Source organism: Bos javanicus, chromosome 1 (assembly GCF_032452875.1).
Source record: "Bos javanicus breed banteng chromosome 1, ARS-OSU_banteng_1.0, whole genome shotgun sequence".
Taxonomy (NCBI): Eukaryota; Metazoa; Chordata; class Mammalia; order Artiodactyla; family Bovidae; genus Bos; species Bos javanicus.
Genome location: NC_083868.1, coordinates 91,851,153 through 91,864,465, shown reverse-complemented (window position 1 = coordinate 91,864,465; position 13,313 = coordinate 91,851,153). Strand labels below are relative to the sequence as shown.

General features: G+C 36.1%; 1 protein-coding gene across 8 annotated transcripts in view; it reads left to right on the top strand.

The window, feature by feature from the left end:
* Window positions 1–13,313, top strand: part of NAALADL2 (N-acetylated alpha-linked acidic dipeptidase like 2) — a 1,576,761-nt gene that overhangs the window by 1,129,683 nt on the left and 433,765 nt on the right. For all 8 annotated transcript variants that reach the window (XM_061415500.1, XM_061415503.1, XM_061415502.1 and 5 more), the window contains one exon: window positions 10,582–10,674. In XM_061415500.1, coding sequence (XP_061271484.1) covers window positions 10,582–10,674 — 93 coding nt within the window. The remainder of the gene's footprint in view (window positions 1–10,581; window positions 10,675–13,313) is intronic.

Sequence of the window (13,313 nt, the reverse complement as noted above, 5' to 3'; positions counted from 1 at the left end):
ACGTAGGCAGGACTTCCTAATCCAAATATTTTTCAGTTTGTTTTAATATTACATTTATTTAATTCAAGGTATCCAAAATACTATCTCTCTATTGCTGTCAGTATGCATGCTTAGTAAAGAAATAATTTATTCTTTTTTTCTTTCTAAGACTTCAAAGTCCAGTGTGTATTTTACATTTATAGCACAATTAAATTAAAACTACATAATTTTTTTAAAAAATAGATTTTATACTTTTAATGGATTATATTTTATGGATAAAGATCTTTCTGAACTAAGCCACTGGTCCTTAGGTCAAACAATTTTAGCTTTTAAACATTTTCATTTAAATCTTACATTCAGAAAACAACACAAGTTATAAGTACATAGACCAATTACTTTTCACAGTTGAACCCACTCATGCAATTCATGTATCTAAATCACCTATGGGGTCTTCAGTCTTTTTTTGTCTATGTTTTCTTTGCTTATCATTATATGATCTTGCCTTTACCATGTTTCCTAATTTTTTTTCATGGAAAAGCATTTTATTTTAATATAGGAGTGTGTACATGTAAATCCCAAACATCTGATCTATCTCTCCCTCCACAATCCCCCCTGGTAACCATAAGCTCATTTTCTGTCTGAGTCTATTTCTGTTTTGTAAATAAGTTCACTCTATTATTATTATTTTTAGATTCCACATATAAGCAATAGCATATGTCTGTCTCTCTTTGGCTTACTTCACTTATTATGATACTCTTCAGGTCTATCTAGCTACAAATGGCATTATTTCATTCTTTTTAATGGCTGAATATTCCTTTGTAAATATATACCACATCACCTTTATCCATTCATCTGTTAATGGACATCTAGGTTGCTTCCATGACTCGGATGTTGTACATAGCTCTATAATGAACATTAGGGTGTATAGTATCCTTTTGAATCATGTATTTCTCTAGATACATGTCCAGGAAAGGGATTGCAAGATCATATGGTGGTGTATTTTTATTTTTTAAGGGATCTTCCATACCAATTTCTCCATTGGTTGTACCAAGTGTAGGAAGTTTCCTTTTTCTCCATACCCCCTCCAGCATTTATTGCTCACAGATTTTTTGATGATGGCTTTTCTGACTGGTGTGAAGTGATATTTCATTGTAGTTTCAATTTACATTTTTAAATAATTAGTAATGTTGAACATACTTTCATGTGCGTCTTGGCCATCTGCATGTCTTCTTTGGAGAGATGTCTCTCCCTAACCCATTTTATGCTTCATTTTTTAATCTCTCTTTCTAAACATGTCCATAAATGCACAGTTTGCCTAAGTTAAGGCATCATGTATATCTCTTTGTATTGTGTTCTTTTCATTTATATTGTATCCATGTCTCTACATAGTATTTTACATTTTAACAGTCTCACATTTTATTGCAATTTTCTAAGTAATTTCCCTGTTGAGGAAATCTGTGTTGTTGTCTGTAATTGCTATTAAAATTATACTGCAAAGAGTTCAATTATCCTTGTAGGATAAATTCCAAAGCACAAGATTGCCAATGTTATTGCTATAAAGAGTAGTATTACTTTAGCAATGGGTATTTAGCAATGCCAACAGCAATAGATGTGCTATGAACATGAAAGTTTATCTAAGATTTTACTGATATTTATCATTAAAATGGAGAGTGTGATCATAGTACTGATTTTAGTGAAGGAAAACAGGCTATGTGAACATTTGTTTTCAGACATGGGTATGGACTATTACGAAACAATATTATTAGGATCAACATCGTACGTGGGGTTGTACCTAAATAAATGAAAGGCAGTGTTCTGCTACGTTGCATGCCATTATTTGGACCTGATCTTGGGCCTGTGACTCATAAGGAAGTCCTTCTCCCAGCTGGAAAGAACCAATGTAATCTTAGCATCTTTGTAAAAGAAATTGTCTTTACTTTCTCAGACCTCTATGTTTCTTTTAAATAAAAGTTACACTTCAGGATGTAGAAGAGGGCAGGTAAAATAATTTGAAATCTGTCTATGCAAACGTCTAGGAGCTCTGTATGAAATATAAGAAAAAATGTTTTTGAAAGCATCTATCAAAAAAAAAAAACATAAAATGTCCAGAAAGAAACACAAAGACAGAGTGAAAAATCAGGGAAATAAATAGAAAAATTGACTGTATAATGTTCAGGTGTTGGGAAAGGTTATGGGTCCTGAATTAGGTAAATTAGAGTGGGAACATAGCACTCACATGGGGACAAAGGACATAGTTATGGAGCTATAGGGAGCGATGAGTTGTAACTGCTGCTGCTGCTAAGTTGCTTCAGTCGTGTCCGACTCTGTGCAACCCCATAGACAGCAGCCCAACAGGCTCCCCCGTCCCTGGGATTCTCCAGGCAAGAACACTGGAGTGGGTTGCCATTTCCTTCTTCAATGCATGAAAGTGAAAAGTGAAAGTGAAGTCGCTCAGTCATGTCCGACTCTTAGCGACCTCTTGGACTGCAGCCTACCAGGCTCCTCCGTCCATGGGATTTTCCAGGCAAGAGTACTGCAGAGTTGTAACTACCATCTATATAAAACCAGGACCATGGAGTTGAAGTAGGAAAACTGCGAAGGAATCCACCTACTGATGAAGAAAAGCTTTCTTCTGCTTGAGCTCTGGATAAAAAATAAAAATACAAATTTAAATGACTTTAGAAATTTAAAATCCTGGTTTAGAATTTTTACTAACATTGTAATATAGAAACACCAAGCCAAAAAATTAACATAAAATTGTATCCAAGCCAGAGATGCCCCTGGGATGCCTGGTAAAAACAAAGGCAATGCTGGGAAAATATGTATCGGAGATATACTAAGCAAAAGAAATATGGAATAATTATATTAATGTGGGGGGAGAACTTAGGGTATAATTGGGATAGAAATAATGTAAAGAATAATTGTTCTTTGAGACCCTATGGACTATACAGTCCATGGAATTCTCCAGGCCAGAATACTGGAGTGGGTAGCTGTTTCCTTCTCCAGGGGATCTTCTCAACCTAGGAATCAAGCCAGGGTCTCCTGCATTGCAGACAGATTCTTTACCAGCTGGACTACTAGGGAAGCCCTATACATACAAACACAGTGTTCCCTTCTCCAGGGGATCTTCCCAATTCAGGGATCGAACACAGGTCTCCCACATTGAAAGCAGATTCTTTACCAGCTGAGCCATGAGGAAAGCCCACGAATACTGGAGTGGGTAGCCTATCTCTTCGCCAGCAGATCTTCCCAGCCCAGGAATAGAACCAGGGTCTCCTGCATTGCATGCAGATTCTTTACCAGCTGAGTTACCAGGGAACCCCATTCTAAATAATCTATATAGAAATCAGGGAATAGTAGCAATTCCAAGATTGCATACATGTAACTAGTCAAAAAATATAATAATGCCAAGATAAATTGATAAATTAACATATGGGAAACTATAAAATGTCTCAATAATTGACAGAGAAAGTATGTAGAACACTGAAATTAGAGCTACACAGTTTTCAAGCTTGATTTACTGGACCTATGAATGATAGGCTGCAACCATGTAGTAGGGAATGCACATTCTTTATATGGGACATTTATAAAAATGTTTAGTCTCTATCTATCATTTATAATAGCCTGCCAGTGTCACAAAATAAATCTCACCTAAAATCAAATTATCAGCATATAGACTTTGCTTTCAGTTCATTAATTAAATTAAGCTAGACATCAATATTAAAGCAGTAACCCATACCATGTATTTGAATATTTTGAAAATTCTTTGGACTGATACATTTATTATAGAAATAGTTATCATAGAAGTTTAAAAATGTTAGAATTTGTGAGATAATAACACCATATATCAAAATTAATTTACTTCAGCTACATAGAAAATCTATAGCCTTAAAGACACGTGTAACAATTGAAAGGAAATGAGCTAAACATCTTAAGAATTTAGGTTAAACACACATACACACAGAGAATACATTAGGCAAAATTTAACACAGATACTAATAAGCATAGAATATAATATTGTAGCAAGAAATAAAGACAAAATTATTGAGGATCCATAAACCCGAAAACTTTTTTTTTGGAATTCTAATAAATTAACTAAACTCTAGTAAAACTGATGAAAAGATTAAAAAAAAATAGAATAAGTGAATTGATGTTAGAAATAGAAGAGGAAACAAAACCATAGATAAATGAATGATTTTTTGAAGAACAAGAATAAAATGAACAATTAAATACATTTAGAAGAAATAAACATAAGAATCAATTTGCTTATATTGATTCATAATAACAATTTGAAAATATTAAATGAAATAAAATGAAAATATACAATGGGTGAAAATGTACTTCTCCCTGCAACACACACAAAAAATACCAGTACCAAATAGTTTTATATACTAAAACTGCCTCTCCTTTGTAAAATGGTTAATTTGTGCTGTATAAACTCTTACAGAGTCAATGAAAAGAAGCAAAGATCCCTAAATATTTGTGAGATTTATAATCTACATATCAAAACCAGACCAGAAAAAATAGAAAAGTAAAATTATTAATGTCACTTATATATGCATATATTCTAAAAGTGTTAGTAACCAAACACACAAAAAAACATATCATGACCAAGAAGGGCTTAATCCAGGAATATAAGCATTTTTTTTAACGTTGTAGTGTGAAAAACTTTCAGTTATCTCAAAAGATGATTCACTATCTGTTTATGCTAAAACCTCTTAGCAATGGAAGATATAAAAGTGATCTTACTTTTAAAGGGAATTTCCCAGAAAGCTGTAGCAAATAACTTAAAAAAAATGCAGTTATAGAAATGACTGTAGTGAAGAATACAAGGCTAGGACCAAAGAACGCTGCTTTTACTGCCTGCATTCCACAGTGCACTGGCAGTCCTAGAGAAAATGTTGAGAACAGTAGATAAGCTATAAAGATTTAAAGGGAAAAAGCAAAACTATTTTTGGTATGTATCTAAGTGAAATTAACAAACATTAAAACTCAACAGATTAAATATTAAAACCTATAGAAGAGTAACAAGAAGGCATTTTATAAGACTAACATATGAAATTAAATAGCATGCTTATACATTGTAAAATAATTTTAAACACTATATTTTGTTACTATAGCAGGAAAAACTTAATTTAATAATCATGCAAATCTTTTATAAATAAAAATATAAAAATTTTTAAAAGAAATAAAATTAGCTGAAATAAATTGAGAAGTATACCATAATAGATAAAAGATATAATTTTCTCAAATGGGTTTGCTAATTTAATGCAATCCTAATGAAATCCTGAAATGTCTTTTCATGGCACATGGCAAACTAATATGAAAGTTTTCATAAAAATAGGCTTGGAAATTTCCCCCAAATTGAATGGTTAAATTAGATGATGATGGTGATGCTGGTAGTAGTGGTGGTGATGGTGGTGGTGGTAGTGGACCCAGTATTTCAGTCGTGACAAATTTCTGTTAATTAAAACCCTATCAGTTCAGTTCAGTCGCTCAGTCGTGTCTGACTCTTCGCGACCCCATGAATCGTAGCACGCCAGGCCTCCCTGTCCATCACCAACTCCCAGAGTTCACTCAAACCCACGTCCATCGACTTGGTGATGCCATCCAGCCATCTCATCCTCTGTCGTCCCCTTCTCCTCCTGCCCGCAATTCCTCCCAGCATCAGAGTCTTTTCCAATGTGTCAACTCTTCGCATGAGGTGGCCAAAGTACTGGAGTTTCAGCTTTAGCATCATTCCTTCCAAAGAAATCCCAGGGCTGACCTCCTTCAGAATGGACTGGTTGGATCTCCTTGCAGTCCAAGGGACTCTCAAGAGTCTTCTCCAACACCACAGTTCAAAAGCATCAATTCTTCAGCACTCAGCTTTCTTCACAGTCCAACTCTCACATCCATACATGACCACTGGAAACACTATGGCCCTGTTAAAATGAGTTATATTAGCATTGATAATAACAAATCCATGTATAAATAAGAACTCAATATTAATATTAATGAAGTTGCTTCATTAATGTTTCATGGAAAAACAAAAAACGATCCAGTGAGAATTAGTGTATGAGTGAGTGAGTGAGAGTGTGTGTATATGTGTGTTTGTATGTGTCTTTCAGTCATATCCTTCTCTTTGCAACCCGATGGACTGTAGCCTCCAGGCTCCTCTGTTCATAGAATTCTCCAGGCAGGAATACTGGGATGGGTTGCCTCTACCTTCTCCAAGGGATCTTCCAGACCCAGGGATCAAACCCAGGTCTCCTGCCTTGCAGGCAGATTCTTTGGTCTGAGCCACAGGGAAGAATTAGTATGTTTGTGTGTCAATGGTATTATAAATTGTAAGGCACTATATCATAAGGCAATATTTCAAATAGTTTGCAGTAAATTTGTACATACAGGTTTTCTTACTGCTGAACTTGAAAAAAGTTAATATTGAATCTTAGAAAACCAGAGATGATTCTTCAGCTGTATCTAACTCAAAAATAAAATAAAAATATTAAAAACAACAACTATAAGGTCATGACTCCCTCATCTAAAGTTCATTTATCTGAACTGTTTGGAACAAAACTAGAACAGGGAATTAAATGTTAAAAACAAACATATGATTCCAGCTCTATCATGTTTTGGAAAAGGCAAAACTGTAGAGACATTTAAAAGATCAGTGGTTGCCAGGAGCTTAAGAGGAAGGGAGAGAGTAAAAAATAAACAGGTACAGCACAGAAAATTTTTAGGGCAATGAAATTATTCTATGTGATATTATAATGGTGCATACCTGTCATTCTGTTTATGTCAAAACCCACAGAATGCATAGTACAACAAGTAAAACAATGTGATTTATGAAATTTATGGACTTATTAATATTGTCTTATTACTGGTAACAGGTATTGATCATGCTAATGGAAGATGTTCCTGGTATATTACAGTTCATAGGGTCACAAAGAGCTGGATTCAACTGAGCATGCATGCATGCAAGATGCCAAACAGAGGCAGGGGAGAAAGGGTGTTTGGGAATCCTGTATTTTCTGCTCTATTCATCTATGTTTTTGAAACTGCTCTATAAAAACAAAGTATACTGAATTTTAAAAAGTAAACAAAAACATGTAGCTCCTTAGTTAGAACCACAATGCTCAGTTCTAAGTAGATTTTATTTTTTCATATATAAGGCACTCAGGTATTCTCTTCAAGTCTCTTTACTCTTGTTTTAGTTATAATTTTTTTAATGTAGTGATTTTCTATTTGAGCTGTTACTTTGGCATGTTCAAAGTAGCTCAGTGGTAAAGAAATGCAGGAGACACAGGTTGGATCCCTAGATTGGGAAGATCCCCTGGACGAAGAAATGGCAACCCGCTCCAGTATTTTGGGCTTCCCTGGTGGCTCATATAAAGAATCTGAGATAAAGAATCTCAGAGTATCTCAGATAAAGAATCTTCCTGCAGTGTGGGAGACACAGGTTTTATTCCTGGGTCAGGAAGATCCCCTGGAGAAGGGAATGGCAGCCTACTCCAGTATTCTTGCCTGGACAATTCCATGCAGAGAGGAGCCTGGTGGGCTACTGTCCATGGGATCACAAAGAGTTGGACACAACTGAGTGTTCATACTACAAAGAAAGAAGCAACTTATTTGCCATAATAGTTTCATCTGGCAGGAAGAAGTTCAATTTCAACTTCTTGTCAGCAAAGTGTGTGTGTCTTGCATTGTTTTTTTTTAAACTTAGTTGCATCTGATTGTTTTACAACCCCATGCACTGTAGCCCTCTGGCTCCACTGTCCACAAGATTTTCCAGACAAGAATACTGGAGTGGAGGGCTCCCCTGGTGGCTCAGCGGTAAAGAATCTGACTGCCAGTGCAGGAGACACAGGTTCAATACGTGGTCGGGGAAGATCCCACATGTTGTAGAGCAACTAAGCCTGTGCACCACAACTGCTGAGCCTGGGCTCTGGAGCCAAGGATCTAAAACTACTGAAACCTGAGCACCCTGGTGCCTATGCTTAGCAGCAGCAGAGGCCATTGCAATGAGAAGTGCACCACAACTAGAACATAGCCCCTACTTGCTGCAACTAGAGAAAAGTCCATGCACCAATGAAGACCCAGTATAGCCAATAAATAAAATTATATGCATTAAAAAAAAGAAAAAAGAACACTGGAATGGGTTGCCATTCCCTCCTCCAGAAGATCTTCCATATCCAAGATCAAACCAATACTTCCTGCATTGGCAAGCAGATCCTTTACTACTCACTGAGCCATGAGGGAAGCCCCTAGTTTGCATTAGCTGCTTTCTAATTGTCACCCCCTCCCCAACAGTTTTACTTGGCTGCCCTAGAATGTCTCCTAGGGAAACTACCTTTCTACCAGTTTCTTCCTCCCCACCGCCCCAGTCCTCAGACAGCCCAGTTCACTTCAGTTCAGTTACTCAGTTGTGTCTGACTCTTTGCAACCGCATGAATCACAAAACGCCAGGCCTCCCTGTCCATCACCAATTCCTGGAGTTCACTCAAACTCATGTCCATCGAGTTGGTGATGACATCCAGCCATGTCATCCTCTGTCGTCCCCTTCTCCTCCTGCCCCCAATCCCTCCCAACATCAGGGTCTTTTCCAATGAGTCAACTCTTCGCATGAGGTGGCCAGAGTATTGGAGTTTCAGCTTTAGCATCAGTCCTTCCAATGAACACTCAGGACTGATCTCCTTTAGGATGGACCAGTTAGATCTCCTTGCGGTCCAAGGGACTCTCAAGAGTCTTCTCCAACACCACAGTTCAAAAGCATCAATTCTTCAGTGCTCAGCTTTCTTCACAGTCCAACTCTCACATCCATACATGATCACTGGAAAAACCATAGCCTTGACTAGATGAACCTTTGTTGGCAAAGTAATGTCTCTGCTTTTGAATATGCTATTTAGGTTGGTCATAACTTTCCTTCCAAGGAGTGTCTTTTAATTTCTTGGCAGCAATCACCATCTGCAGTGATTTTGGAGCCCCTCCCCCCAAAATAAAGTCTGACACTGTTTCCACTGTTTCCCCATCTATTTCTCATGAAGTGATAGGACCAGATGCAGTGATCTTCGTTTTCTGAATGTTGAGCTTTAAGCCAACTTTTTTACTCTCCTTCACTTTCATCAAGAGGCTTTTTAGTTCCTCCTCACTTTCTGCCATAAGGGTGGTGTCATCTGCATATCTGAGGTTATTGATATTTCTCCCAGCAATCTTGATTTTAGCTTGTGCTTCTTCCAGCCCAGCGTTTCTCATGATGTACTCTGCATAGAAGTTAAATAAACAGGGTGACAATATACAGCCTTGACGTATTCCTTTTCCTATTTGCAACCAGTCTGTTGTTCCATGTCCAGTTCTAACTGTTGCTTCCTGACCTGCATATAGGTTTCTCAAGAGGCAGGTCAGGTGGTCTGGTATTCCCATCTCTTTCAGAATTTTCCACAGTTTATTGTGGTCCACACAGTCAAAGGCTTTGGCATAGTCAATAAAGCAGAAATAGATGTTTTTCTGGAACTCTCTTGCTTTTTCCATGATCCAGCGGATGTTGGCAATTTGGTCTCTGGTTCCTCTGCCTTTTCTAAAACCAGCTTGAACATCTGGAAATTCATGGTTCACATATTGCTGAAGCCTGGCTTGGAGAATTTTGAGCATTACTTTACTAGCGTGTGAGATGAGTGCAATTGTGCGGTAGTTCCAGGATCCATCAAATACAGGATTAACACTTGTGATCATCAAAGACCTTCAGAGATCCCTTCAGGGCTGTGACTGAAGTCCTTTCTGATTGGTGTCTTTGCTTCTTTGCTGTCGATTTTTTTACTATCTAGCATGAATAGAAAAACTCAATGAGGCAGAGCAGTTGGCAGAGATTTAGAAGAGAGGTGAGAGACATAGAAACATAAGCACAAAACTCCAATATTTGAAAATATATGTAGCTTTAAAAATCTTTATTCTTTTAATTTGTGTAATGCTTTCCAGTTTTCAAAGTGACAATGTAGTAATGAATCAAAGAGAAAAGGTAAAATTATCTCCACGTGATTTTGTTTTGAAGCTAGGCAAGTATTTAAAATTGTTTGGAAATATTTTTATCTGATTATTGTTATTATTTTTTTTTAAATAGAACTGCCCACATATCCTTGAGATCCTGTTCTGTGTGTTTTCCCTTTTAACCCCATTGTTATTTTTAATATGAAGTTTAAAATTGCCCTTTTGGGAGGGAGGTGGGAAGGAGGGTCACGTTGGAAAACACATGTACACCCATGGCTGAATTATGTGAATGTATGGCAAAAAAACCCACCACAATATTGTAAAGTAATTAGCCTCCAATTAAAATAAATTTTAAAAAATAAAAATTTAAAAAATAGCCCTTTTATGGCTCTACAGTTGTATGAAGCTAGAAATTGCATCTTAGTCATCATTGAATAATAAGCACCTAAAATTGTCTACACAAACTTTCCAATGCATATTTGCCAAAAAGTGTGACATTTGTTACCTAGAAAAGTTAAATTGTTTGGAATAATTTGATGATATATTATAAATGAATTTGGATGCTTTAATAAAAATTAAAACAGCAGAATTAAGAAAAACAAGTATATTTTAGTTTTGTTTTTGATTTTCTTTTTGCAGAGGAAAGAATTGTGAACATGAAAATTCAAACAGTCACAAAATTTGAAACAGTTACTAATGTTGTTGGATATTTAAAGGGTGTGACCTTTCCAGGTAAGTAGACCCAAGTATTTATAATCTATATCTTATATAGTGTGTTAGTTGCTCAGTCGTGTCCAACTCTTTGGAACTCCATGGACTGTAGCCCTTCAGGCTCCTCTGTCCGTGAAATTCTTCAGGCAAGAGTACTGGAGTGGGTTACTATTTCTTTCTCCACAGGATTTTCCTGACCCAGGGGTTGAACTGGGGTCTCCTGCATTGCCAAGTGAATTCTTTTCTGTCTGAGCTCCCAGGAATCCCATCTTACATATCACAAATGCTCTATAACAATGTCATAGTTAGATGTCCTGCTTTAGAGGTAATTAGGTTCATGCTACTTTAAGGGGTGGGTGATATATAAAAGCAAGAAACAGGTCTTTATTCTATTTCATACCAAATCTCTTCAAAGATAAATCATACTAAAGAGTATAAGAGGGGAAACAAAACAGAAAACACAGAGTTTAGATTTGTTAAACTGGCATGTACCGTTGAGTGAAAGCTATAGAAGTCATTGTTTTTCTTTTATTCACTATTACACCATTGAAGATTTTGATTTTTTAAAGACCATATTTTAAAAAAATAAAATATTTTAGTTTTAATTTTTTTTTTAATAAAAATTTTGGTTTCAAATATTTCAGTGTTAGTCTGTGTCCCATCCCGATTCTTGGTTCACCGATAATTCTGCCTAATGTCTGTGTGGCTTTAGGTTTTGAAGATGCTTATGAAAAAGTTCACCTGGCTAAATTTTAAATAGTTTTATACCTTGTTATGGGATCTTATGGAAACTTCAGATGATGCTGTATAGGCTAAAGAAGTGAAAATAACTCACAAATACATTAATTATCTAATTAACGTCAACACTTCTGAATACATTGTGAGACTGAAGGACATCACTGTGTGTGGTGCTTCTTATATACAATATAGAATGCAAGTCTTTTAGTATATTTGTGCCACCTCTATTTATTTGGTAGGGATATTTACTCAAGTTCTTTTTGGAGAATTATCCGTCTCCATTATTTTAGTCAAATTGACCCCATAATTGCTAAGTCAGGGAATTTTGAGATCAAGTTTAACATCCCTGCCAAGTTTCCTGCCAGCCAACTCTAAAAATTCATGGGCATCTTCTGTTTGATATCAATACAATATTGATATTGTATTCAATATTGATACAGTATCAATGTTGAACAACCTCTGATTATGATATCTTTAAATGCAAGATATAAATGATTTTGGAGATTACTGCTGTCGCATTTCAACCATTTTAGTAAATTTCCATCATAATAATCTCTAATTGAAGTATTAGAAATATTTATCATCATTGCTACATTTCTTAGTTATTTTTGAAGAAAATATTGTACTGAATTATACTAGATTTAGGATAGAAAAGCTTTCCTTATTGACACTCAATGTAGAAAAAAAACACCAACTTTTTAAACTCAGTTTAATAGTATTCCTTAATGTATAATATGTTTCTCATGTTTATTTGCACTTTACACAAAAATATTGATCATTCACATGCTTTCTTTATTTAATGACTATGAAAATTAGAAATGGCATCAATTAGTATTTAGTTTTCTAGATGTGGTTTATCTAGAATGAGGGCTTCCCTGGCGGCTCAGATGGTAGAGAATCTGCATGCAGTACAGGAGACCTGGATTCTCTTCCTGGGTTGGGAAGATCCCCTGGAAAAGAGAATGGCAACCCACTCCAGTATTCTGGCCGGATGATTCCATAGACAGAGTTGCCTGGCGGGATACAGTCGATGGGGTTGTAAATAGTCAGACACAACTGAGCAAATAACACTTACTCACCACTTACCTAGAACACAGACAATTCCAAACAGAATTTTTACACATATCTGAGTGAATCAATTCAACATTGCAGGCAAACTGTATGTGTGTGTGTTAGTCATTCAGCAGTGTCCAACTCTTTGAGAACTATTGGACTGTAGCCCGCCAGGCTCCTCTGTCCATAGCGTTTTCCAGTCAAGAATACTGGAGTGAGTTGCCATTCCTTTCTCCAAGGCATCTTCCTGACCCAAGGACTGAACCCAGGTCTCCTGCATTACAGGCAGGAGATTCTTTACCGTCTGAGCAGTCATACTATATATACCATTAATTAAATGTTAATACACTGTTGATGGATTAAATTCATTGTTGGTTCCAATATCAGTGAGGAAAACTAAAATTGCTTCACTCAGTAATGTTTCCTGTAAAGTAGCTTTTTGATGCCATGAAGCCAAGAAGTGATTTACTCATTCCACACATGTGTAGTACTTACTGTGTATCAGGAGCTATTGAAAGTGCTTTACTTACTTAAAACTCCGAACAACTGAATGGAAATAGAGACACAGTTGTAGAGAATAAACATGGATACCAAGAGGATATATCTATATCTATATCTAATAGATGATGAGAATTTGCTGTATAGCACAGAATCTTTATTCTGTGTTCTCTGATGGCCTAACTGGGATGGAAATATAAGAAAGGGGATATAGGTATAGATATCATTGGTTCACTTTCTTGTATTCCAGAAACTAACACAACATTGTAAAGCAACTATATTCCAATAATATTTCTAAAAATAAAATTAAAAAGAAAAAGATGATGTATGCACTATTTTATACCCATTTTATGGTTGAAGACGTTGTCATG